Source organism: Lepidochelys kempii, chromosome 3 (genome assembly GCF_965140285.1).
Source record: "Lepidochelys kempii isolate rLepKem1 chromosome 3, rLepKem1.hap1, whole genome shotgun sequence".
Classification (NCBI taxonomy): domain Eukaryota; kingdom Metazoa; phylum Chordata; order Testudines; family Cheloniidae; genus Lepidochelys; species Lepidochelys kempii.
The window spans coordinates 158196504-158224170 of record NC_136382.1 but is presented as its reverse complement, the minus strand read 5'-3'; the positions used below and the strand labels follow the sequence as shown (position 1 = coordinate 158224170).

At 41.7% G+C, this 27667-nt stretch overlaps 2 protein-coding genes across 13 annotated transcripts in view; one reads left to right on the top strand and one right to left on the bottom strand.

The window, feature by feature from the left end:
• Positions 1 to 27667, top strand: part of COQ8A (coenzyme Q8A) — a 124543-nt gene that overhangs the window by 75244 nt on the left and 21632 nt on the right. For 5 of the 7 annotated variants that reach the window (XM_073338678.2, XM_078852259.1, XM_073338677.2 and 2 more), the window contains 4 exons: positions 942 to 1049; positions 2406 to 2471; positions 3711 to 3797; positions 4512 to 5964. In XM_073338678.2, coding sequence (XP_073194779.1) covers positions 942 to 1049; positions 2406 to 2471; positions 3711 to 3797; positions 4512 to 4805 — 555 coding nt within the window. In that variant the 3' untranslated portion in view covers positions 4806 to 5964. Of the gene's footprint in view, positions 1 to 941; positions 1050 to 2405; positions 2472 to 3710; positions 3798 to 4511; positions 5965 to 27667 lie in introns of those variants that run through there. The other 2 variants (XM_073338683.2, XM_073338682.2) reach the window with 1 other exon arrangement.
• Positions 9908 to 27667, bottom strand: part of CDC42BPA (CDC42 binding protein kinase alpha) — a 322264-nt gene continuing 304504 nt past the window's right edge. For 3 of the 6 annotated variants that reach the window (XM_073338662.2, XM_073338664.2, XM_073338663.2), the window contains 3 exons: positions 17175 to 17292; positions 16354 to 16511; positions 9908 to 14877 (listed from right to left, as the gene is read on the bottom strand). In XM_073338662.2, the coding sequence (XP_073194763.1) occupies positions 14746 to 14877; positions 16354 to 16511; positions 17175 to 17292 (408 nt within the window). In that variant the 3' untranslated portion in view covers positions 9908 to 14745. Of the gene's footprint in view, positions 14878 to 16353; positions 16512 to 17174; positions 17293 to 23202; positions 23389 to 23660; positions 25620 to 27667 lie in introns of those variants that run through there. The other 3 variants (XM_073338668.2, XM_073338665.2, XM_073338666.2) reach the window with 3 other exon arrangements.

Here is a 27667-nt window from a genome sequence, read left to right as displayed (position 1 = left end):
AATCCTGTAAAAGCTGGGCAGGCCAGCAGAACTGAAAGGAACTGTCTATTCACGTACCTGCAGTGATGATCGATCTCTCCCCACCCACCCATGTTCATGCCCTCTGGAGGCTGCTGTCTGCAACTACCACTTAGCAAACTTTCTTCTAATCAGCAAGGAAAGCATAGTACAGATATTGTGTGTGCTGTGTCCTGAGCAAGAGGAGTGTATCTCACTACATGGGGACTGGTAGGGTGCTGATGCTAACCTCCAGTCAGCCAGAAAGTCTGTGTCTTACAGTTAGCACTAGTGTAGAATTTTGCATCGAGGTTCTCTGACTCCAGCAGTTAGCAAGGGATCACCACACCTGCGGAAAACGAGGACTTCCTTTCATTGTCTCCTGTGGAGCCTTTGGGACTGGGAGCAGCTAGGTGGGGGAATAAATGCTCATGCTGAATTTTCCATAACTTTATTAAAAGCTTCACTTTTTAGGAAAAAGAGGGGCCTAAGTAGACAACAGGGGCCTGGGCATGTGTTGGGCATGTATGCTTGCACATGCTACCTTTGACTCTAAAAGAACAGTAATCGGCACTTGAGGGAGATGAGAAATTGCCATGAGGAGTCAGCCGTAATGGGGCCTCTAGCCTCTTGTCAGCAGGCCAGCTAGACAAGTGCAAGTGTTAAATGAGGCATGTGGTTCTGTAGCAGCTTCCTGCACAGACCTCCCACTGGTGGCTTGAGGTCGGTGGGTGTTCTGTGCCTGGGGGAGAATAGTTCAGATGTGTCTCAGCACCAGCAGAAGCAGTGGTACCACACTGTTACTCCCTCAGCACCTGCCCTGGCCAGTTGCTGATGTAGTTCCTGTGTGCTTAAATCTGGGGCGGGTGGTGTGTCTGACTTCGATAGCTGTGACTTGCTGCTTTCCTCACCCATTTTCTGTCTTCCTCATTGTGCTTCCAAAGATCTGCTCCAACATTCTGATTTTGTGCCTGCGGGAGCTGTTTGAATTCAGGTTCATGCAGACTGATCCGAACTGGTCTAACTTCTTTTATGACCCTCAGCTGCACAAGGTAAGCCCAGCAAGTCCTATACTAAGCAGGAATTTTTGTTTGACACTCTCCCCACTCCCAAAGCTAAATAGTCTCCTATTGAGCCTCTTTTATAGATCCTTCTCTTTCAGACCAAAGGTAGGCAGGGGTTGTGGTGCCATAGTGGGTTATCTTTCAAAAAGGGGTGTGAGGTCTTCACAACACTGCAGTCTGTTGGGGGAACAAGTAGGCTTATTTCAATGACCTCTAAAGAGCTGGGACTCTGGCCCTTTGTTACATTGTGTGAAGCAATGTTGTACCATGCTCCTCAGTAGCAATATGCTTATGCTGGAGTCTAAGGCTTTCTAGTGGGAGGAGGGAGTAAGATCTTACATACCCCAGTTCCATTGACCGCTGTCTCCTAAAAGTGAAACTTCCGGTCACAGTAGGCAGAGGTGCCAGCAGAACCAGCTGTCTTGCCAGCACCCTCGGAAGACCTCTGCATGGGTAGGGCACCAGTTTTTACATGTCGTCCAGCTTCATTACAAACAAGGAAGCATAATGGGATATATCAAAGGATGTCTCATTTTGCTTCCTCAAAGGGCTGAGAATGAACATTGCTGCTATCCAGCCATGCTGATGGAATCTGCCTCTTTTGTCATTCCTCATCAGCTGATGGTGGGGGGAGAACGGGTCCCTTTTACCCTGGCTGCACACCCACTCTGCCCCGTACCCAGGACCAGTCTCCTAAGACTCTGGGTCTATTCTGACTTTACTGAAACCTGTCCCTGAAAAATCACAACCATGTGTATTCTCTACCATAAGAACAGTTAAGGTATTATTGAGCAAGGGACACCTCAGTCAAATGCTTGCCATTTGTACTGTGCTAAACATATTGATATCTAGTGAGGTGATCCTGTATGGTCAGAATTTCTTTCCTCATGCTCCAGGGGTCTGGCTGCTGCATATATCTGTGCCCTTGTCAGGTAGGTTTGGAAATGGTATTGGTGCTAGGGGCTGGCTGAATTCCACGTTTGTAAATGCTTGAAGCAAGGTTCTATGCTGATGTGCTCCAGAGTAGAACTCATTGGTGTGGGAGATACAAACCCATCAGATATCATAGGTGCTGCCTCCTCTGCTGTCTGAGCATATGTATGTGCCTAGGAATGACTCTCTAATGTGCCATATAGTGTGAATATGTTACTGGGTTTAATGTTGCCAATCATAACCAGTAAGGAGGGAGTTAAGTGGAAATTCAGATGCTTTGGACCAACCTCCAGCCCCAGGTGACTTGTGACAATTGAGCTAAATGAAACCACTGCCATAGGCTTCCCATGCCAGGCTGCGCTCTTTTGCAGTGGTTTCTAGTATAATGCAGAAGCATTTATCCATATCCAGGTGGCCCTGCTGGACTTCGGCGCATCTCGTGGGTTTGACGAGGACTTCACTGACCTGTACATTGAGGTGAGGACTCCAGCTGCACACACTGCCTTGTTGCGCTAGGGAGAATAGTGTCACTTGCACAGCCCTGCTTAACTCAAGGCTCTGTCAGGTCTCAAGATCTTGCATGTTTGAGGTGCACTTCTGTTTGCAGCTGAATCTACTCTTGGGAGGAAACCTGGCCTGGGGCAGGTTGAAGGAGATCATGACACAGCTTTGCCCCCTTCTCTTAGATTCACCTGTCTCCCTTACAAACCTGCTGATATCCCAGTTGTCCTGTTGTAAGTTTACATCACAAACAAGGAGGCTGAGGCTGCTGCTCTGTAAAGGTCCAAGTCCTGCCCTGGGTTTCCCCTGTGTAACTCCACTCTACTGGAGTGTTCTTGAGAGTGGAATTTGGCCCCACAGGTCTCAGGGAGGAAACACCTCCCCATCCCATCCCAGTTACTTTGTGCTCCCTGAACTCTTAGTCTTGTGTCTGTCTCCAGCTTGGGGAATGGGGGAACCTACAGTTGGCTACTGCAGACAAGTGTGGCTGCAGTTGAGCTGCTGTCCTGCTATATAATAGTTATGTGATAAGGACTTGGCTGCCACAGTGACTTCTCTCCTGAAGTTCCAGTCTCTTTCATTGATTCCTCAACACGCACAAACCCTACTGCAGTGAATTGAAATATTGCTTTCTGGAAGATCTGAGCAGTAGTGCTTATTTTAAAGGACACGGTACCTTTCTGCCTGCTGGGAATTCAGCGATATGGGTGAAATGCATGGACTTGGAGCATTTCATACTCTGCTCATCTCCTGTAACTTCAGCCTGCTTATAAATTGCGTGACAAAGCCAATTAATATCACTAAGCCACTTTAATTACATGTCCATTCCTTTATCAGAGCACTGAATTCTGCACTTCATAAAATAAGTCCAAATAGCTGGGGCTTGCCATCTCTCCTAAAACTGCTGGTGCCCCAAGCAAGGTTCGGTTCTAGAGTTCCACAGGAAGCCAGGCCACTTGTTTTGTGGGCCACTGAGTACAGTCCTGCTAGGAAAGGCTTTTTTGCAGCAGATGTGTTTCTGCAAATAATTCTGAAACTGGTTATCTTCCAGATTGGTGCCATGCAATCTGCAAAGCAGTTGGGGGAGGGGCAAGGAAGAGTGTGAACCTAATCAGGCTGCTTGATAGCAGATGCTGCTGCAACTGCTTAGAAGCATAAAGGCATGTTGAATGCAAGACTCCTGTCTCCTTGTTTGATGGTGTTCTTCCTGTTCAGGTAATAAAGGCGGCTGCAGATCAGGACAGAGAGACAGTTTTGAGGAAGTCGATAGAAATGAAATTCCTTACTGGTTATGAAGTCAAGGTATGGAATGGAATCCTCCCCTATTATTGCTGGCCGGCTGCAGAGCTCTTGGGTCTGATGTTCTGTAGATCCTGTAATAGGGAAAAGCTAGCGACAATCCATGAAAGCTGCACTCTTGGGGTTGGCAGCGGGAAGGAAAGGATACAGGATTTCTGTGACACTGCTAATTCAGCCTCTCTTCAAATCGAGCTAGAAATGAGGAAAACTACAGCACTGGCTATAGCCAGGATGTATTTTATCCAAGCTTCTCCCTTCGCTTCCTTTGCTGCAACAAAGCCACTTTCATGTTTTATATCTGTGCAGCACGGGCTTTGATGAGAGCCCCACACACATGCCCCAGGGCAGAGTAAGAATCTGTATCCCTTTTCCCAGGGCATGAATACACCTGTAAATAGTGTCCTTAGTGCACAACTCTGCATTCCTCCTGGTGACTCCCTCCCATTATCCCAGCTGAATCCTCCATGTTGCACAGTCTCTTGAGATCTTGTAACTCAATGGCCAGAGGTCTCCTGTGAGACTCTAATACAGCTGTAAGTGAACAACTCTAGAGTTTCTCCGGGTCTCTGTGCTGGAGACTGAACTTTACCTCAGGCAGGGCACCACCTTTCCCTTGCCTACTACTGAGTGCTAGCCCCCTGGTCTTTTCCTCTGTTAAAAGCAGCTGGTGCTGGAGTCATCCTTGTGTGTTATTGACTCCTCTTTGTTTTTGGGCAGGAGATGGAAAATGCCCACTTAGAAGCTGTTCTCATCCTGGGAGAGGCTTTTGCGTCTGAGGAGCCATTTGACTTCGGCACCCAGAGCACCACAGAAAAGATCCATGGTTTGATCCCGGTCATGCTGAAGCATCGGCTTGTCCCTCCGCCAGAGGAGACCTACTCTCTCCACCGGAAGATGGGGGGCTCTTTCCTTATATGCTCCAAACTGAAGGCCAAAATCTGCTGCAAAAACATGTTCCAGGAGGCCTATAGCAAATACTGGAGCAAGAGGGCCAAGGAGCAGGAGCAGTAGTGAAGATGAACTAAGTGTCTCGTTCTTAAGGCCCAATCATACTGTATCTAGCAAAGAGCAATGTAGTCTGTCACATCCCCACATTCTCATCTCGAGATGTAGCAGCCTGTGTGCTGGAAGTTCAATGTTTGTTTCACAAGGACAAAGTCTTTCTTTAACACAGCGTCTGTCCTAGACTCTGCCATTAGATTCCCATGGCTTACAGAAATTGTGTCCTCCTGAGGTGGTGGGGCTTAGTCTGCTGTGTTCTTCCACACTGTTCAAAGCACCAGCCTACTATCTCTAGTGCATTTTTAACATTGGTGGTGGCTGCATACTGTGGTTGGGTTTTTATAATGTGTTTGGTGGGGTTGAGAGGAGAGTTAGAACAAAACCAGGACTAGTTTGTATTGAAACCTGTTTATAATTCTCTGAAAATCATTTTAAAAAATACTCCCCCCCCCACCCCTTTCTTTTTGCTAAAGTGGAATTTGAATGGTTTTCATACTGTGAATTATAGAGTAACATACCTGGTAACCTACAACAGACTCCTGTTTTGTAAGATGAATGGTGGCAGTTGGAGAAGCCTGGATTTTACTGACAGGGATATAATGTAAGATGTGTACACATAGGATGAAATTTTATGCCTTCTGCCTCCCTTTCTGTCTTCGGCTTGCAAGCTAAAACTAGGAAGCAAAGAATTAAAATATCTGATGCAAGGGGTGCCAACATTTATATTTAAATATATCCACAGAGAACGCCTGCTCAGAAAGTCAGTCAGTCGTTTTTTAATTTTGAGTTGAATGTATAAGCAAAGGAGCTGTGCATAAGCACGAATAGTGGGAATCTTCCCTCGCTGGTATGTATCGGCTCCCCTGATGGCCAAAGCCCCAACACTTCTTGGCTTGTTAGAGTCCCAGCAAAGAAACTAGTCTCTTTGCCTTCCTGTCTGTGCCCTCCAGTGCAGAGTTTGAGGGAAGGGGGAAACATACTCTGGGATTCTCTTATCCTCTTATGGGCATTTCAAGCTTTTGCTGAAATGTGTACTACATGTTTATAGCCAAATGCACAGTTTTAAAGAATTGGAGTCAGACTAGCAAACGTAGCTTGTTAGGGTTTTGTACAATTCTTGTATCTGTATGACTTACTGATTTCAATAAAAAAGTGCTTGTGCAGAGGGCTTCTGCCTGCAGTTATTCCATCTCCTCTGCTTCCCATGACCAGGGTGAAAGAACAGCAAGTGGCAACATGCAATTAGAGAGACTCTTTTACAGTATGAATAGAAGAAACTGGGCCTGGAGGAGAAGGGTCAGAGAACCTTTTCTAGTATTTCTTCCATTCTTTCCTGGAAGGGCAATGTCATCTTGCAAAAGAATCACTTCTATCAGTGCCTTTTTCAGTCTCCATGGCCTGGTAATGGATTTGAATGTCACCTTATTACCAGCCTCTTGGAGTGGACACATTCCATCCTTCCTTCCCAGACACATGGAGGAAAAACTTCCCCTTGCATTAATGCTTTAACTAAAGCCAGTGGTGCCGTTCTGCTGTGTCTGGATGGTACTGGGTGCTTTGAAAGGGAATTACTTCCCAGCAGGATCAAATGGAGTAGGGTCAACACTGAAACTGAACAGCTGTCAGCTTGTTGGTCTGCCCAGGATGGGAAAAGGCAATGGGTGGATGTGTATTTTAGACTTTCAATACACTCGGCTGACTGTTAAACAGAATTGGGCCTATCTGCTAGTACTTCACAGGCACTAAACACAGAATTCGTAAACATGAAGATGGAATATGCCCCGTCCCTCGGTTTTGCATTTATCCAGCCTTCTGTAATCTGGTAAGTGTACAAAGTTTACCTCTCCTGCAGACTATAAAAAAAGTGTGTAGGAGTTTAATCCTATTTGTGTCTAATTTAACCTTTTTTCCAATATGGAAATTGCTTCACATGGAAGTTACAGCCTGCTTGATTTAAAAAAAAAAAAAAAAAACCTGATAAACCAGTGAGTTTAGAGGATATACTAGAAAAGTGTAAATCTTATTGATTCTGTTGTCTACTGGCCAGTGCAGTAATCTTCCTGTACACAGGCCAACAGTGATTAGCCCCTGCACACTGATATAAACAAGAAGACTGGCTTTTACTCTAGTTCTGTAGCATGTAGTACTTTTTCTTTGATCACTGATGGCAGCAGCCCTATGTACAGAACAGATATTCCTACCATAGTCTTTTGTACCCCTTATCTCCAAATCTCTCTTAACTCTCTGAATTCACTATACGTTGCTATGCTTGTAGTTTGCTGAAGTGTCAATTGTAGGTGGTGGTGTGTGGAGAGAAGGAGAATTTTTAATTACTGAAGGCTTTAAAGCTCATGAAAGTCAAGACCTGGCTCTTCTAATATCAGAGGAAGTGAAATATTTAGATGTTAAAGGCTTATATTAGCATTAAGAAGTACAAAAAGCTCACAAGGAACTAGGACCAGGTGACCTTGTAGCAGAGAATGATTAAAGCAACATTCAAGCAATACAGTGAGAGCTAATGCATTCAGGGTATGTGGTGAATTGGCTCATAAGTCAACTGTGTTATAGGTGGTTTTTTTTTAACATTGGTAGGTACATTCAAAATGGAGAGTTTGATCAGATTCTTGTGACTAATTAGAGACCCATTGTCTATTACTACATGTAATGCTGGAGGTGCTCACATCTAGCTTAGAGCAAAGGCAGTGTCTCCTGTGGGATACCTGGGCTAGGACAAGGTCAGTAAGTTAGAGAATGCAGGATTCACCATAAGGATAAATTCCAGTAGAAGGTGAAGACTGGCTTTGTTGGAGCACTGATGATCAGAGCTCAGGCTCTAGCCCTCCTGGGCTCATTCACTCCTCAAGTCCCCCAGCAGCATCATGGGATTATACATCTTGACTGTTGTAACACAGTGCCCTGGAAAACCCTCTTGACACAAGGGTGACCCAGTGTTCATGCCTGACTTCAAGCCCTGGCCAGAAGAAAGTCCAGGCTATTTTATACTGATCTGGAATTTGTATTGGTGCCTCTCACTGTAGTTTAGCTAGCAAAGGTGCTCAAAATATAGGAATTTGCTCAAGGGTGGACACTTTCACATCCTTGACCTGACCGTTTGCAATCTCTGAGAACCTCTTCTCTAGGAAACAGCACCTCTGTTTCTCTGCTATAAACTTGAGATGGTCTTTCCTCCTAAAGATGACAGCTTTCAGGGAGAAGAGTGGAGGCCAAACCACAAAGCCTGTCCTATCCATTCACAGATGCCACAGCCACCATCAGCTCAAGCCAGAACATGGGTGTTGAGTAGCAGGGGTTCCCCAGTGCTGAAGAGCCAAGCAGCTAGTATGAAGTCTAAGCACAATGCTGCTGCTGTTTTTGCTTTTTCCCTTGAATCTGTATAGCCCCTCCCTAAGACACTCACAGCTGTGGGGAGGGGAGTAAAGCTCTGAACCTTGTGCCCAGGCATTGGGAAAAGAGGCTCTTTCAGACAGTGCCATTGGCCAAGAGTGAAAACTAGAGAGGGTATATGTGAAGCTAGGCCTACAGGATCAAACCCACACAGGTTATGGAATGGCCCATTGGCCACAATTGTTCTGGTTAGGGTAGAACTTGACTGAAATTCAATAAAGACAAGTTCTAAGTACTATACTTAAAAAGGAAAAATTAAATGCATCACTACAGAATGGGAAATAACTGACTAGCTGATGCTACTGCTAAAAGGATTGGGGATGATTAAAGTGGATAACAAACTGCACAGGCAAACATTCTAGAGTGTATTCTTAGGCATGTTGTATGTAAGACATAATTGTCCCACCTATTTGGTACTGGTGAGGCCTTAGCTGAAGGACTGCATCCAGTTCTGGGGGCCATACTTAAGGAAAGATGTGAGGCTAGACAGGAGCAACAAAAATGATAAAGTTAGTCTTAATAAACCTATGAGGAAAGGTTAAACTTGGGCATGTTTAGTTTTGAGAAAAGAGTGGGGAGGTAAGACTTCAATTATGTTCAATTATGTTCTTTGTAACAGTCCTTAACTGTTCTCTATGTCCACTGAAAATAGGACAGGAAGTAATGGGCTTAATTTTCAGCAAGGGAAACTTAGGTTAGCTGTTAAGAAAAATGTTCTAATTACAAAGGTGGTTGTGGAATCCCTATTCCAGAGCTTAACTACCTTTAGAAGCTTATCATTGGAGGTTAAGAACAGGTTGGACAAACAGCTATCAGGGATGGTCTAGGTTTACTTGGTCATGGACTGGATGAATTCCTTAGGTCCCCCCTTTGAGCCCTGCTTTGGCCATGTCACCAATGAACTGTGCCCAGGTGGTCATTTCTGGGAGAGACCCAGGAGGTGCAGGTTTACTTAACCCATCTCAGGACTTCACTGGGGGACATTGATCAGCATTCATGTTGTGCTCCCTGTCAGTACTCACTCTAGGCCAGGGAAGCTAATGATTGGACCAATTCAGTGATGAATCCTGGTCATGTGCCGACTGAGGCTACTGTCAAGATAGGAATACAAGTGTTCAGTCACCAACCTCCACCAGGAACAGATTAGAGCCAACAGGCTCTTTGATGATTGGCCTAAGGCCACAACACCAAGTCCAGCATCTTCAAGTTAACTGCATGAGGATATGGAGAAAATTCCCCCCACTAAAGGACGGACCTGGTGGGCTGCATGCCAAATTTGCAGCTTTGCTTGAGATTAAGATCTAGAAGGGCCAAATACCCCCATCATAGATGCAGGTTAGAAAAATAGAACCCTATTTCCAGGAGCCTGCCAAGGACATCTCACTGAAAAGCAAGGAAGTTAGTAACTGACTACTGCTGAAAACAGGTTTAATTACAGTGGAACAGACTGAACTAATCAAAAAGCTCAGAGGTGCTGTAGCTGATGCCATTCAATATACTGAAGTGCAGGGTGGCTAAAGTTCAACAGAACTCAACTCTAGCAGCGAGGGTGAATGTCTAAAGGGAGCTTCCTCTGTGTATGTCAATATCACTTAGTAATGGGCAAGTTTACCTGATGGTTACACTCAACAAGAATACAAAATTCATTCCCTCTTCCAAAATCTTAACAGAGGGAGGGGCTGGGGAAAAAACACAAAACATCGATCTTTCTAACAGTTCCCTGTTTTTATTGCAATACATCAAAGTAGGTTAATATTAAGTGTTACCAACATAAAATATTGGTGTCAAGTCATTTATTACATTGTTGACTGTTTCACCTTAAATATTTCTGTGCAAAAGAATCTACATCATTCTGTAGCAGAGAATCTCTTACAATGTCCCCTACCACAGTGAGGGCATAAAACAAAATAAAATAGTGATAAGAGGCAAAAAGCAGTCTTTTCCCCACACACACACTTGTCAGCTTTTCTACTCTAACACAAAAAGTGATCACACCTAGGCCATGCAAACCTGTACAATAATATTACCATGAAAAAACCTCAAAAATATTTTTTTAAAAAATAAAAGATATGAAACTGTCATACATAAAAAAGCCAGTATAATTGCTCTGAAATACCAAGAGTGGTTTTGTGAGGATTTCTTCCCCATGAATGAAGTTGGTCTCTCCTTTTTTTTTTTTTTTTTAAAACTGTGGCTGGAAAGAAACAAGCTGTGGAATTGCCTCACTGCACAACAAGGTCTTTGAGATCTGCAGCAGATTGGCTCTTTGGGGGCTTTTTTCTCAAATAGGATTTGAGTACACAAGTCCATTTAATCTTCTAGAGCTACACTGGTGCCTACAGCCGTCAGGTGAGATTCGGGTCAGAACAGAGCGTCTGTATCAGGCTCCTGTGTAGCAGGCCTGCACAAAGTCTACATACTACTTAGTGGTACATAAGCCTTTTACACAAGGGTGAACTACTTTAAAATTTTGTGGACATGGTTGAAAGAAAAAAAAAAGCTTCCACCAACCTAGAAACATCTGGAATTTTAAGAACTCTTGTTATGATCTACCATTCAGTGGTTGGGCCTGTTCTCTTTTCAGTCTAACCCATCCAAGTTCCTTGATGTACAAAACTTGTATTATAGGGTGCACTCATTTGTCAGAAATTCTTCTGACTGCAGTGTATCATTCTGAAAGTCTGACACAGTTCTAGGAAGAATGTTTTGCTTAAGCCCAAGGTTGTAGTAGTAGTTAACTACATCCACCAAATACATTATCTGTGCTTTTGTATGCAGAGAACACTGCATCCCTCTGCTGTGTCGTTTCATAAACCATATATCGGCATGCAACACGTGTTTGTAATTTTATCAGAATCAAGATTATTGCTCTTAACAGCACAAGTCAGAACTGCAAAAATGTTGAATAATAAAAATCCACATTTATAACAAACAAGCCAGTCACTAAAGAGACTGAGATGGAGAGAAAAGCTGCCTAAGTGATAGAACTATATTTTAAAACTAGCAAATGCAATCGGTTTAGATGTGGTATGTGAAACAGACAAAGTGCTAAAGCTTGGTTTGGGAATTATGAAATGTGGGAAGTAGGTGTGATTTGGGGGGGGGGGGGGGGGAGCTTAAATTGATTTCCTGCACCTTTTTTCATTCTGGAAGCTATGGTCCTCAGGGACATGCTTAAATCTATTTGGAGCCTTTCAGTGACTGAAGCAAAGGCATTTGCTTAAGCAGAGTATGTCCTGATAAGTGAAGAATGTTTTCAGTCTTAGCCCAAAAAAAAAAAGATATATATATATATGTATACACAGAACATATGCTAATATATTAGTCAAAATTCAGTTGGAGATTATACATTGCCTGGATAAATGCAACCATATATAACTGGAAACTTTAAACAATGCCTAGTAGCAAACACCGAACCTTACAAGCCAACTGCCTCTGAGATCTCAGACAAGAGTCTTATAGTCCAAATGACCAAGGTATTTTTCTTATCCCAATGAGAATTTAAAAAGCACACCTGCAACATCCATGTTTTGTAACAGGTGTTCATAACAACAAAAAATTCAAGTGGCCTACACTTACATGGACCCATCAGAACAGATTCCTTTTATAACTATAATTCCTAGAATGCTTTTTCTTTTCAAATAATGTATGTGGACAATTGCTGTTTCTCCCTCTTTTAAACAGGCATGATTTGTGTAAAATGTACAGTACCAGATCAAATACAATTATTTTGAAAAGGACACTGCCAAGGGCCAGCATAGGTACTGTATTCAACAGGATAGGTCTCACCTTCTGAAATTCAGCTCTGTAAAGTGACAAATCTATGCTCCATCTGAAAATGTACATTTAAACAGGTTCATATTCACCATAAGAGGAGAGTAAGCAAACGTACTGGTTTGTTTAGGGTTAGTTTAAAAGTAAGTTGTATCTTGGTACTTTGGTTCTATTTTCAAATGGAGCAGAGATGAAGCAAAAGGAATACACAGTTTGATTCCAGATAAACTGACCCTCCCATGTGGGATTATCACACAGGTTTTTGCTAGCAGCCTCGAATCTTCCCTTTAACAGGTTAACATCAAAATATGATTTAAACTTTTAAATACAACATACAGTAAATACAAAACTAGTCTGCAACACTTTGAAACGTGTGGGGCCCTGATGTGCTACACCAGGAGGAGGAGGAAGTGGCAACTGTAGGAAGAGAAGCCTTTGGTGCACATGGAACAATATACAACCTTTAAGAAAAAGGTGACACTGGACTTGCCAGTCCCTCTGACATTTCTATTTGTGTCTCCTGCAAAGACATGAAAAGCTACCATACTGGGAAGGGACTTGGTGTTTGCCTGTTTGGTATAAATTTTACTACTAAATGCCAAGTTTGTTTGTGACAATGAAACACACAGCACCAACTTGATACCAAACAGGACAGGCAGGATTTTGACATGATACTTTATAGAAATTTTTGTATTCCCCCTCCTCCCCGTCCCAAAAAAACAACCAAGCAACCAACCTTTGAATGACAGGTTTATGTGCAGACAATCCACTCAATGCAGAATAAAGCACAGAACTAGCACCTAGGGGACCCTGCATGGTTACACAGTAAAGGCAATGACTGTGTCTTACTTGTGTTTTGGCTGTGCCTGTAGATTAACCTAATTTGTCTGCACCCTGCTTGAACTTACCCATAAATTCCTTCAGTGAAGGGAACCTGGAAAATTCCCATTCATTTCAGCATCTATTAATGTGAATGAAACATGTTACACTGCTGACTGTAAGCACTTGGAATGGTTTGATAGGAGCCATAAAAAAAATTCCAAATCATAGGAAAACCAGCTTTCTAAATACAAAAAGCCTTTTATATGCTTGAGCGGGGTCGTGGCATAAAACTAGCAATGATCCCACTGAGAAGAGAAGCTCACACTGGAAAAGGGAATGGATGATCTTCCTGCTTGACATTGGTTTGCTTTTTATCTTGCCTCCTCTTTATTCCTTTGATTTAAATGTCAGGCTCTTTGCTGAAAGACAGACCTGCAACTTCTGCTGAGCCTGTCCTCTGGTGGTGTGTTTCTGCCTGCAACCTGCATCGCTGTTGGACTCAAACAGCAGGGTATTGTATAGAAAAAAATTGAAACCACAGTCCAAAATGATGGGGGATGGAAATGATTAACCTCATCAGCATGGCAGCTCTGGGCTACCAGGTGTCTTAAACTGCCACAGCATGAACAGTATTAGGTCAGCATCTTCAAGGTTCTTCGCTATGCTACAGCAACAATATATTCCACAGAGGCTCTTTTCGGGCTAACAGGACTCACATTTGACTGATGTAGATTGTATACTAACATTTGATAATCAATGTAACAGCTTTCTGGTTAACATATGGCCAAGGCGGCTCAGAAAACCATTTCCTTCATCATTAAACCAAGTCAGGCACTGACCTTCTTGAGAAATGGTATCCCCTATGATTTCTTCCACACTGTTCCATTATTGCCGTAGGGTGTATACTGTATCCAGCAGAGATCCATGAGTACCAAGGGTGTCAAGCTGCACAACTAGTGCCCGCCCCACTGAAAACCATGGTGCCAACATGGCTGAATGTTGCTCTTTGTTGTAGATGGGAGAGTGGTTCACTTTCAAATCAACATTATTCTTGCAGATGACAGGCAGGGTCATCTTCAAAATGAGGATTATAGCTTTAGTTCTGCTACTGACAAGAGGAATAAAGGTCACTGAACACACTGTGGGGGATTTCTCCTAAAACAGTGCAGTGTCACCCAAAGGGAACATTCTGCTCCTGCATATATATAGGCCAGGTCTCCGATGTATGTGTTACTTAGCATGAAAACGGGAACAACACAAATCTTTTTAAATTAAAGGTTCTCTTAAATAGGCATCCATCTTCTTCTGCATACACGATGCTGCTTTTTCTCCTTGAATATATACATACGTATTTAATTCTTAAATTTGCGTATTTATTTAAACTCTGTACTGTAGTAAAATATGCATCGTTTTAATAAGGATTTGCTGGCGACAATCAGATTGACATTCAAACATGGTGGCTAGCTGAAAGCTTTCATGTGCTTCCGACAGACTGGTTGCTCCCCACCAGAAGTGGGGTCTCTGTGCTACTCTTGTACAAGATAATTAGCTCTTGTATAGAAACAATCCATCTGATTTATTCTTTTAATTGATATTGTTCTGGTCTATTTAAGCTACTTTTTTTTCCAAGTTGAGGTGGGGTAAATATATTTATAATATCGGAAGCAGCTGTAGCCACATGAAATGAAACCAGTACTAATACAAATCTACTGCATCTGCTGTTTACCAACACCCTAGGTTTGCTTGTTTGCCGCTGCTAAATCTGGGGAGGCCGAGGCAGCGCTGAATAGTGCTAGAGAAGGCAAACCTTTTATCTTCTTCCCTCCCTTTCCCTCACATCATTTTCAGAGGGAGTGGGCAGGGTGATGAAAGTGAGAACTGGGTTGAGTGAAGGGGGAGCCATGGGAATAATAAGCCGCAGTGATTTGGATCTGAATGCTGAAGCAGTTCATGAGTCCCAACTCACGTGGTCAGAGCTCTCCAGGGAGAGACTCTTGGTCTTGTGAGGAGAAACTGGGCTGGGAGGACTACTTAGGTTGGAACTGTTAGAAGCTGTAGAATGCCTTGGAGAATCAGAATCCTGCAGCCCAAAAAATGCAGAAGAATATCAATAGGCAATAACACAACAGAAGTAAATCAGTCAGACTGAAAGGGACATACATTTGACCAGCAGTTGGGTGGAGCTAAAGGTCTGCATATATTTCCCCCCTAAGTTTTCTGTCCAATAACACTCTTTGCTCAATATTTGCTTTTTTGTGCATTCGAGCAAGTTGTCTAAAGCCCAGTTCGCACAAGGCTTAAGTAATGATGGTACACTGAAGAAGCATCTGCCCTTGTTACTGACAAATGATGGGTATATCACCTCAGTGAGGCTTGCAACATTGGGTTGCTTCTGGACCTCTAGCTGCTTTTGGACTCCCATATAGCAGTGGTGGCTGGAGACATTTTGTTTCACCCCTTTGTTTCATTTTTTGGGTTTGGTTAAGTCTCCTTTCTGATGTGGACTTTGCCAGAGTTATCTGTCCCTCTGTAACTTTCAAAATGAATACTGATGCAAAGCACTCTACATAGACTACCCTTAAGATCATGTCAAAGCTTCAGTTAGTGTAGAATGCACCTGCCCACTCTGCAGTCAGAGCTGGCACTTAGTTCACTTTCATCTACAACTGTAAGTGTTGATTTTGATCTATAAAAGCCCTGGCAGCTTCAAAGCCCCCATCTCTCCCTACATAACAATGCAGAGGATGAGATTGGCTGGGGCAGTTTTGCAGCCATCTTCAGTTTGAACCAGCAGGAGCATGTTGTTCCTTGTGAAGGGCTCCTGACACTGGAATTTTCTCTCTGTTAGTCTGACCTTTATGCTCATCTGTTTACTCAGGATTCTGCCCAAGGAGCATGAAGGGGGGGTTGCAGTGAGGTGGTAACTTGGAGAGGTTGTATTTGTACGTGCACCTGGAGATGTAGTGAAAGGCGTGTTTTATAAATGGTGTAACGGATGAAACAATTAACTTCTCTTATCTCCCTTTCAATATTTTGGTGGAATGCAGATAAAACTTGTCTGAAGAGAAAAGATTATTTTTTTGAATTTTTACATATTAATTAATTCTAGGTATTCAATGAACACAAAACCAATGTGTCTTTTTTATGACTTATCTGCTTATGGCCTAAAGCTTTCTTGCTGCCAAAAGACAAAAGGAGTACTGTCTCTTTTAGCTACAAAAGGTCAGTATCAAGTTCGTGCAGTTACTTTATCAAGCTACTACATTCATGAGCCTTATTGATTCCAGGGTACTGAGTATACCACCTCAGTGCATTTTCTACACATCTTCCCAGATGTTTAAAGCTGACAGTCTGACCAAAATCCTGTCAACAAGTCTCAAAAGACAAACAATAGAACATTTTGTTTTGAACAATGATTTCTAAGCTTCCTAGGGCCAAATCCTGCTCTGTTGCAGCTGTGTTATTCCAGATTTACACAAACAAAACTGAGATTAGAATTTGGGCCCTATCAGTATCCACAGTTTGCAGTTCTCGTCCCTTCGCTCTCGTTACTCACCTCTCGTTCATAGTCCCTTGTCGGCACATCACTGCCTTGGTCTAAACCACCAGAGGACAGCGAACCATCTGATGGTGATGCCATAGGCTGACGCTTGGCTCCATAGCTCCCGCCTGAGAATTCCCGCCGCAAAGCACTGCCGTTCTGTGCAGACGATCCTAAAAGGTGTGGGTGAATAAAACTGCATCATGGATGTGTGTGCAAGACACTAAGAAGTTGGCTAGCTGTTACTTTTAGTTTTGTTTTCCTACAGAACCTCCCTTTACATAATCTTTCTTCCCTGTTTTCCATGTACTCTGGATTAGATGGTGGATGTGCTCATGCACTGGAACCCTGCAATATCTAGGCAGGATGGTGGGAATAAAATTTAACCCTTCTATGTCAGCAGCCAGATTTCCAGTGCTGTTACATACACAGAAGGCTCCAAGTAGTTAACTCTAACAACAAAGTGAAAAAAACCCAAAACATTGGGGTGAATGGACAATTTGCCTCTGACTTCAGTGGGGGCAGGATGAAGCCCTTAAGTAGCGGTCAAGAAGTCACAGTATTGAGGAATACAGTACTAATTCTGATATCGTTATAATACCATAAAGATATATATGTTTTAAGAAACAGCAAACACCATGTGGGATTTTCAGAAGTTCTCAGCATTAGTCCAATTGGTAAAACTCTCTCGTTGGCTTCTGTGGGAACAGAGCTGGGCCACTGATGAGCAACTCTGAAAATCCTGCTCAAGAAGCACAGCTGTAACGCTCCTGCATGGGGCAGTGTTAAGTTTTCACGTTTCTGCACAGGGCTTGTGGCAAGCCAGAGACACTCACTTGCTGCCAACCCGCTACTGGCACTCATCGACCGCCCTGGTTCTGTGCGGGATTTTGTGATAGATGGGATACTGACAGAGGCACTGAACATGCTCCGACTCTCCTGAGGCCGAAGGTTCTGCAGTGCAGGGAGACACAAAGAGAGAGAGGGTTGTGTTCATTCATTCATTTACTGCTGAGTCAGCAGTGGGAGGAGGAGGGAGGAGGTACCAAGTTAAACAAAAAAACCCAAAAGCCCTCACCTTCCCAGAGCTAATTTTCTGGGTGACAGGTCAGCAAATTTGCAGGATACTATTTTGCACCTAAGTGCAGAGACTGGAAGAACACACAGCATGAAAGTGAAGTTTTGAATTACATGGACATATGTAGACAACTGAAAGAACATTCTAATAGAATCAGAATTTTCTTGCTGATGTTGACAAGGAGCCTGACAACTGGTACCAATTTAGATAATACAGTCAGTTAAGAAAAAGATGCTTAATGTAATGCATTGTTTCTAGCTATATCTTTCCAAGTACTATTTCATTGAAATGTATCTCTTTGATGCCATAATTCGTGGCTTGTATATATTTTGTATGACACTGTTATCTAATCAGCCCCTGATGCCTACAGTGTATTTCTTGCAGTTATACAGGACGTATTAGGCCAAACTCTGCTTTCAATTATGCTCGAGTAACTCCACTCTAACTGGCGGAGTTACTTCAGAAATTCATGGGAATAGTTGAGCAAACTTTGGCCTTCTGTTTTCAGATTATATTGCACAGACAAGAATATTTTAGTCTGAACGCTAATCAGATGCTTTTGGTTTTCTAAGAGTATTTTCATTTATTGTCATCCCAAATTAGGGCTCACTCTACTGTTTCCAATGTGACTGCCTGTCTCTGGAGCTTTAGCTAAACATAAGCATGGGCTTATCTTGCTGCTCAGATGGTTTGTATATAGAACTCATTAGCATTAATGGGAATTAGGTATATCAAACCTCTTCACACAGAGGTGGAAACACAGCCCTTTGTAAAAAAAAAAAACAAAAAAAAAACCAGATGCAAACAATTTATAGCACTGAGCAGTTTACAGCACTCATTCCATTTCATCTTTAAAATATACCCTCTCCTTATACTTTTTTTAATCACTAATACCCATGAAATCTTCATTATACTAAGATAACGCAGTTCAGTATGAAAGAAAATTCACAACTGCAGCTGCCTTCTGGAGCAAGAATGTTACTGAAACTTAAAAATGCAATAAAAAGGTTGGAATTGGCTCAGTCCAACCCTCCTGTAGGTATTTTCTCAGAGAGAATCAGACATGTAGCCATCTGTTAGCGAAATATCCTGTACCACAGAAAATAAGCAGCTCAGCCAGACTCACACCACGTTTATGGCAGGGAAAAGCCTTAACCCCAACATTCCATTGCTGTCATGCCATTTTCGGGGGGGGGGGCGGTTTGCACACTTTGCAGCCCTTCCCCTCGTGCACATCATGTTCCCAATATGTAATTTGTAACCTTTTATTATTAGATTTTAAAACCATTTCTCTCACTTATGCTATATTTATTTCTACCATTACTACATAAGAGACACCTTAGCTGCAAGGGATCTCAAATCTACCTTTAGGAAGAAGATATGAGGAAGAAGGCAGCATTACACTGCCACTTTTAGCCCCCACAGTGAGAGATGTTAAAAAGATCTGAACACACATCTAGTGCCACACCATTTTATTAAACAATACTTTTTTTTTCTTTTATAGAAGAATCATATTAAGTTATGGTTTCTTATTGTCTAATAGCATGTCAATAATAATACAGGCATATCAAGTCAGTATGTAAAGTCAGTGTACAGGGGAAAATGTGAGCTTGAACTATTTCATACAGTGTGCATCACATCACACTTTGTAGCTCTCATCAGTTGATAAATAGGTGTATAAAACATCTCCATATCTACACACTTATGTCTCCTCCAATAGATGGTAAGGATATGTACAATAATTTAAAGTATCTATTGATTTCTCTAGGTAGGTTACAGCTAAAAAGAGGGTTTCTAGATAATGAATGGATTAAAGTTAGCAATGCAATTAGAACATGTAAAGTGCTAAGAATTGTTTGTTACTTTCCTTTTGTTACTGCCATTGTTTCTAATGCTACACTTACAATCAATCCTTCTGAGTTAATAAGAGATACCCCCTCCTCATTCTTACATGTGGAGAGAAAAATTCATTTTTAATTTGCAATAGGCAAACAAGAATTGTGAATTTCTTTCCACGATCTCTCTCAGTTACCACCATAAGAAAACCTGAGACGCTAGGGGTGGAAAAGCCCTACTGATTATCCAGTCTGTCTCCCTGCCAAGGTTGGATTGTTCCCAACAGTACTTTAGCAAATACTTGCAGGTTTTAAAATGTGCCTCTCAAATAATTCCCAAGAATATATTATCCTGCGTTGTTTACACTTTTTTCAGAAAGCAGTGAACAAACTAAATAGATTTGACAACAATCTTATCTCACTTATCACAGAACATTAAATGGAGTATCTAGTGCTTGTTCTTGTGCCATCCAGCACATGGTAGGCAATTTTGATATAGTTTACAACAACATGAGCATATGGATAGGACAGCAACAGTTAAGACTGCACAGAATGTTAAGGTATTAAGCACTCAAGGGTGTTCGGCTATTGAGGTATTCTGAGACACACTAGGGAAAGCCAAATACAGCACTCTGAGTTGTTATATATTGTGATTAATACATTGGAAATTCAAAAAGGGGCTTTTATGCTTGTCAGATGGTTCTTCAAAGAGAATTGGTATGTTTAATGATAAGGTGGCTACCCTCAACAGAAACTAAGCAACCTCAATCAACAAAGGGGGTGGGGTTGGGAACAAAATTTTGGTTCTTGGAAAGAATACATTAATTTTAAAGAGATCAGCTGTAACACATTAAACCATTAAAGATGGCAGGCACAAAACTTGAGCACCATTGTTTTCCCTTCTATCTGTTTGGAAAGTCCATGTAATCCTTATAAATGTTTATCCCTTCAGAGCAAATGTTCCACTCTTCTTTCTTCTAAAAAAATCAATGCCAGTAAAGAACAGAAACAATGGTAACAAAACAGCATGCACACGACACAGACAAAGAATTCACATAAGGGAACAAACAGCATCTGAAAGCAGTGGTTATAAAACAGCAAAGAGCAACAAGTTAAAAGTCATTATGAAAAAATAACTCTGAGACAACCATTTAAACACACAGAGATCAAACAATTCAAATCTCAGCATATAAAATCCATCACCAGCACTGAACCAAGCAAAAATAAACAAACAAACAGTGAATAGACAATATGCCTTTGAAGAGGAAATAATTGCAGTGGAGACCTGCTTGCAGAGCAGTCTGAGTTAATTGTAGTGATGGAAGGTGAAAGTCCCTTAGTTCAGTGCATCAGAATGCAGATCATGATCTCAGTCAGAGAATGAAACAGACACGAGGAGGGTTGCTACTCTGCACAGATACAATGGTTGGTAGATCTGTGTAATGGTGGATCTACGCATTGCTCCTGCTCCTCTACCATGTTGCCCCTGATCTACCCCCAAACCATACCTCCATGTGGCCTTCCTTAATTCACCTCTTTATGCAATGAAACTACACCAGTCCTGCTGCACATGGGCCTTCCAGAGCCATGGGTGATTGGTGAAATTTGACTCTATAGGAGATTTCCATTGTATTTTCTAAGCAGCCTCCTACTGGGATTTATATTTATTTATCACTAAACAAACCTGGTTTTACTATTTCCCACTGTACAAGGTTATTTTGATCATATGAAATCACAAAGCAATATGAGAGCCCATGTGCATTACAGACACATTTTTTAACTCAGATTGTTGAATCCATCCTATTCAGGTTCTTATAGTGTGCCCATTGCTTTGGTATTGGAGCAACTCCGGAGTTCCATGAAGAGTACTAGTGTCCTTAGGCTAAGTGGAAAAAAACCCAAACATCCCCTGGTTTACACGGTACCATTTCTCTCCTCCAGCCACAGCAAAGCAGAGAAGATGCATTCCTTCACAGAAGCCAAGCGTCTTATGCTCTAAGGAGCTTGAGCTGAGCCCCACACAGAGGGCTCCTGAGTCACTGGTGTCACTCCAGTTTTACACTAGTGTAACATCACTGAATTCAATGTAACTGCAATGTTAGTACTGTGGGTGCTCTATTTTTACCAGGATTTTACACAGCAAGGGCCCAATCAAGCACCCCTCAGTGATTTCAGTGCGGTCACTCACAAGAGTAAGGAAGCGATGTAGGATTGGGTCCTGATGTGTAATCACTTACTGAAATACACCTGCATGTTTTAAGTACAGAAAATAATGGGTGCACCAAGGGGGATAGTCATTGATGCAAAGTGGGACTTCAGTGGGGCATAAGTCTTGGGTTGGCCTTTGCACAAACCATGAATTTCAATCCTACTTAATCAGGATTTTGTTGTTATTTTTGCATTAAGTTGGGTATTCTTCTCATATATTCCACACAACTCTCCACCCAGAAAAAGCCACAAGTTTAAACAGATTGAACAAACCAGATGCAGATGACCACATATAGACCATTTTCTCCAAAATGCTGTTGCTTCGTTTTTGCTTATTTTGTGGTTGTGATGGTCAGGACTTTTCTGACAGTGACAACTGACCATGTATTCAGTTCTCGGGATTTAATTGTGCATGGCTGGCCTCTTCTGATTCCACCCAATTTTCCTGCTGACAGCCTGGACTTTGTATTGTAGTTTCCTCCCCTTTTATGTGAAAAGAGTAACTTTCCCTGAGGGGTCCAAATTCTTGCAAGTATTGTACATAGGCACAGACCTGAAAATCCTATCCAGCAACAGGAATCTGTAGTGGATTCTGGTTTAGGTTACCCAAACCTGCAGAAACACTGCTGTATAAGCCCTCTGCAAAAGAAGCAGTGAAAGGGCATTCCAAGCAGTCTAGCAGTCAAGCTTTTGCATATAGGCGCATAAAGGGCCTGAATCCAAAGCACACTGCAGTCAACAGGAGTCCTTTCTTGGAGTTCAGTGAGCTTTGAATCAGACCCAAACAAGTCTGATCAAACAATGGCATCTATGAACAATCTCCCTTGCAGATTATTCCTGGTCCTACTGGAGATAATCTGGCAGGACAGTGTATGGCAGAACTGTAGGCCAGAACACAGTGCATGGTAACAATGTTTTGCAATGTATGTTTGTGAGCATTTTATCATTATTCATTATGTGTATTACTGCAGAGCCCAGGATTCCCAGTGATGGATCATGGACCTCTCAGTGCTAGGCGCTATGCAAACATAATACGAAGTGGCTGTCGCTGCCCTGAAAATTTTACCGTCAAAGTGTCTATTCATCGCCTCTTGTCCTACCTTAGTCTCTGCTTAAATATAGTTATAGGATTTTCTTTCTCCGTAATGAAGCACACACTATTTTTGGTTTTTTCCTTAGTTGCTCCTTTTGTCTATCATCCTGTTGTAGGTTTGTCTAATTTAGGCTGTAAACTCTTCAGGGCACAAAATGAGCCTCTCTTTTAACTCTTGTAAAGGACCATACAAAGTTCTTGCACTACAGAAAAGTTTATTTTTAATAAACAGCTCAAAAGTTTGGCTCAACATAGGTATATCCTGAGCCCTTTTCCAGCCCAAACCTATCAAGAATACAGAATATCTTTCCATTGCTGACAGCTAGAGGATGAACACTGTGGAATATAAAGCTCTATAATTTAATCTTCCACACCCTTTTTAGTAATTTAAAATGGAACATTATTTTCCTAGGAAAAAGGGTCAGTCCAATAATTTTGCTCCTTAATTTTTTAAGCTGTGAAAAATTGTTTCTTCATATATCACCAACAGTGGAAAACATCAGGATGGAATGAGAATACAAAACAGCCAGGGGAGAGTTAAGAGGTGAAAGAAACCATTCACAAAGTTTTGTTTCTCCCATGTTATTAGCTAGGCAAAAGGAAAACCACACAGTGTTAGTACAGTGAACACCCAACTCAGCCGTTCATACCCTCAGAGTCACAAAGGCTGGTGTACCAGGGACAGAGCGCAGAGATGGGGAGTATGCAGGGTTTATGGAATCATAAAAGAGGAATTTTTCAGCTGAATTAACAGTCATGTGATAGATGTGCTTGAAGTTGCTCGGAGAGGAGATCAGACTGAAGTGATGATGAGGGGATGGATATGGAAAACACGGCTATCAAAGACAACAGAGAGAAAAAGATTATGAGGGACAGTTTCACTAGTTATACAGGAGGTGAAATGACTAGCAAACACCATCTGCAGGGATAAGCATAATTTGAAAGACTGGATCAAATTCACTGTAAGTATCCTGCTTGCAAGAAAATAGGCAGATCCTTAGATTACCCTCCCAATCCCCTTATCAACTTCTTTACATTGTATCCCATGTCCCTCTGACCCTGGCTACTGCCATAAACTTAAAACAAATCAAACTTATAACTCATTGGGAATGGATTCTAATATTTATTATTATTTAATACTTCAAACAGCACCATACTTCAAACAGCCTGGTGCTTTACAGACAAAGGAAAAGCATCAGATCCCTGCCTTGAGGAGCTTACAATCTAAGTTAGACATAACACAAACAAGGGAAGGTGAACAAAGATGAGATGGTAAGGGAGGGAAGATTGGGGGGTATGACAGTGAAAAAGCATAAGACCTGCTTCTTGTTATGTAGACATTTTGACGATTTTATTTAAAAAAAACAGTCAGCATAAGGATATATTATATTTATAGTTTCAGGGAACAAAGGGTGTCAGCAGGGCAGGAATGGAGGTGAGCATGGGAAGAGGAACTGGTTAGTTTCAGGCTAGTGGGGTGAAATTTACCGTGTGTAGGAGGACAGGGAAAGACCTATGCATCAGCAAAGACCAAAATAAGTCCTATGGGACTTTAGGCCTTGTACTGTCTCTCTGTGCAGCAGTGAATTACACCCTTAGTGCATGACGCAGAAAGATACTCAGAAATGCAAGTATTTTTATAGGTGAACTCAGCATTGTTGGGTGCTGTGCTCCCAAAATGTAAAATATAGACAAAGGAAAAAAGTGAATTAAATCTGCAAATTAGACAAAACCAATTTATATTTAGTCTCCAAAGAATGTGCTGACACAGGTGCTTTTGTGATTTGAAGACATCTACATCCAGGAGACTTATTTGAATATTTTTAAGTCTCATTTTCCCTCCATCTACAGAATCATTCCATATGTGCATATTCAGGAGGACAGTCTGCTTTGGGCTGGAATGGCCAATGGTAAACTAGACCAGTTTTTCCTAATCTTCAGCCCTTTCTCCTTCCCTTGTCCAACTGATCTCACCAACTTTTGAAAAAAAAGAATCTGAGCAATGTTAGGACTTTAAAAACAAATTATGGTGCAAGATAGCTGCAAATCAATCAGCTGACTCGTCTGCTAAACCTAAGGCAGTACGTTTTACCCAAGGAATTTATAGAAGTTCAGGGAAACATAAAGTGACAGCCCAATATATATTATCTCCAGTCTCAAACAGTAGTTATTACTGTTCTCTACTGGTCCCTCAATCTGAGCTGCTAAGATCCCAACAATCTGCTTTTTTACATATTTGTGTTGTGAAGCACTGCATGGTCAATAAAGCATCAATTACTGATTTACAGCATTTGGTGTATAATGTATACTAATTGCTATTAATATGGGTAGCGGAATCTAGGATATTAGTACTATCATCAGTGTAAGGGAAGCCACTTTTCTGATAATGGTCTCAAGTGGAAAGCAGAGATTGCTGAGCCATCTGTACAAAATAGTGTGCTTGCTGCAGAATGAAGGTATGTTTTAAAAAGCCAACAAGGAAGGGAAAAAAATCCTAACACTACAAGCTTGGAAGCAGACAGCAGGCCCCCAGCAGACCATAAAAATGTTTAGCCAGCATGCATTAATATGGCAATGCCAGGAAACAGCAACACTTTTGGAAACCAATCCTCCCTCCAAGGATCACAGTATGTTTTCAAATGTAGGGTTCCCACTGGTTTTACGTAATACTAAAAGTACATAATAATAATTACTCCGAATGCCTCTGCATGTAAAATTCTACATGTTTCAGTAAATCTGGTTGGTTACTGAAATATAATGATTTATGCATCAAGAAATCAGATTTAAGTATAATGAATACAAGTTCAAATATAATGGCTGTCAAGAATAGTCCTGTAAGGAAAATATCAGGCATGCAGAGCATGAATGTAAAATCAGTCCTGCATATCCGATGGACACAGGTAGTTGGTATGTGCTGCAGTAAGTGTAATTCCAGAATTCGGATCTTCACTACAAGGGAGCATCCACGAGAAAGTGGCTTCAAGAGTCAAGAGGGCAGAAGGGAGACCAAAAAATGTACTGAATTGCCAGGACAAAAGTTCACATGTTTTTAATTGGTGACAGGCTGCTAGGGGAAAAAAGTGTAAATACATAAGTCTGGGGATACTAACAGGAATGATTCAAAATAACACAAATCAAGACAGTGATCCAGAACTAGGTGTATATAATATATATAATTACAGCTCTATTAGTGGCAGATAAGAACTTTTGTTCTTTTAAGAAAGTGAACCCACTTACTACAAAGAGACTCAAACTAACCATTAAAATATTATGAAAGTATAGTTGTTAGAAACTTTACAGTTTTCATTGCCTTTTGTATTTTCACCATGACGGCCCCAATCCTACACCGAGCTCTGTGCAGACAGAGCCTACTTGGATCCCCACTGGGTATGTCTACACTACAGCTGGCAGAGAGTCTTCCAGCTTGGGCAGACAGACTCACACTAAAAATAGGAGTGTGGATGTTCTGGCTTAGGCTGGAGCTCAGGCTCTGAAGCCAGGAGGACTGGGTGGGCTAGAGAGCCTAAGTTTCTGCTCAAGCCAGAATGTCCACACTGCTAGTTTTAACATGCTAGTGCAGGCCCTGTAGTGTGAGTCTGTTGACCCATGCCAGGAGACTTGCTCCCAGCTGCAGTGTAGACATACCCATTGAGATCAATGGGGCTATGTGCAGATGCATGGGTAAATCCACAGCGAGTACAGCATAGGATTGTGTTAAAAGGCAGCAATTTACTCCAATCACATCCAAGAGTTTGACTTACTCCTTAAACAGACAACTTTTCAAAAACAGATGTCTGAACTGTGCTCACACAGTACATATAAGCACCAACAAACCTGCAAACTGCACACAGAAAGCAATGACATCTTTATGAGCATATTGTTACACGCATAGGCAAATTCAAAAATACATGGTGTGCATTTCCATGTCCATGTGCTGGCATCTATTTTGGAGAATGTGTCCCACAGTTTGGAACAGCTAAAAACTCTCAATTTTACTAATTATTATTTTATAACTTAAAGGTTTTGAAATTGAAATCTTAAAATTGTAATTCAATTTTAAATGAGTGCTGTACAAGACATATTTGCAGACAGTCCCTGGTCAGAGAGTTTATACTCCAAAAGGAACACACAGATAAAACACTGAGAAGAGGGATTAGCATACAAAACTAAGCCTGTTTCCTCCTCCTCCCCGCACCTCAATTTTTTAAAAGTGCATTTTAGTGCTCATGAAAAAATGGGTACAGCATGGGCATAGACAGTATAAGATTTCCTCACACACTGCCCTGCCAATGTACCTCAACCTGGATCTGGAGGATCAACTCTAGGAGTTTAAGCTCTATAGTTCAGTCAGTCTTCGGCCTTGACACTGAGAATTTCAGTTAGTACCAACTGTGATAGTGGATTTGTTTGTTGTAGGGACAGTTCTCCACTAGAAACTCAACCCATTTGACAGCAGTCACCAAGGAGATATTAGACAACAGTTATTTTACATTACTGTCATCGTGAGCTAGATACAAACCATAGACCAGAGACAAAAGTCTCCATATCTCACAATCAAACCCCTCTCATCTAATCCTATGATTAAATATCTATCCTGCCTCAGGATCTACTGGCAAGGACCCTTCTGTTTGTGCAGCATCCCATTGACTTCAATGAAATCTCATACTGGGTATATAGGTCCATGCTAGCAGATCCTCATGTAAGACTGGAGTAGCTAAGGATTCACTCACGTGAATAGGGTGGAAAATTAAGCCCTCTTTTTCTTCTTCGTATTTTCAGCTTTTGTTTTTTAACATTTTTGCATTATAACATTTAAAGTACACATTATTTACTTTAAATATAAAACTGTACAAATGCAATGCTTTGACTTTTCTCAAATAAAAAGAAAAATTAGAGCTGATAAAAATAGTCTGACAAATGCATTTTAGCTGTGAAATGATTAACCTGCACAGTTTGCACCCCCGAGTGGTAGAAACCTTGAAATGTAAAAAGTATTGAGCTTGTCCCTGGCTAGTTCTGCTTTAAAAAGGAGTTCAAAAAATAAAAATGTTCCAATCTTTTCCATATTTCATGGAGATAATTTTCATGAACACTATTTTCTAAGGCAGAAAATGC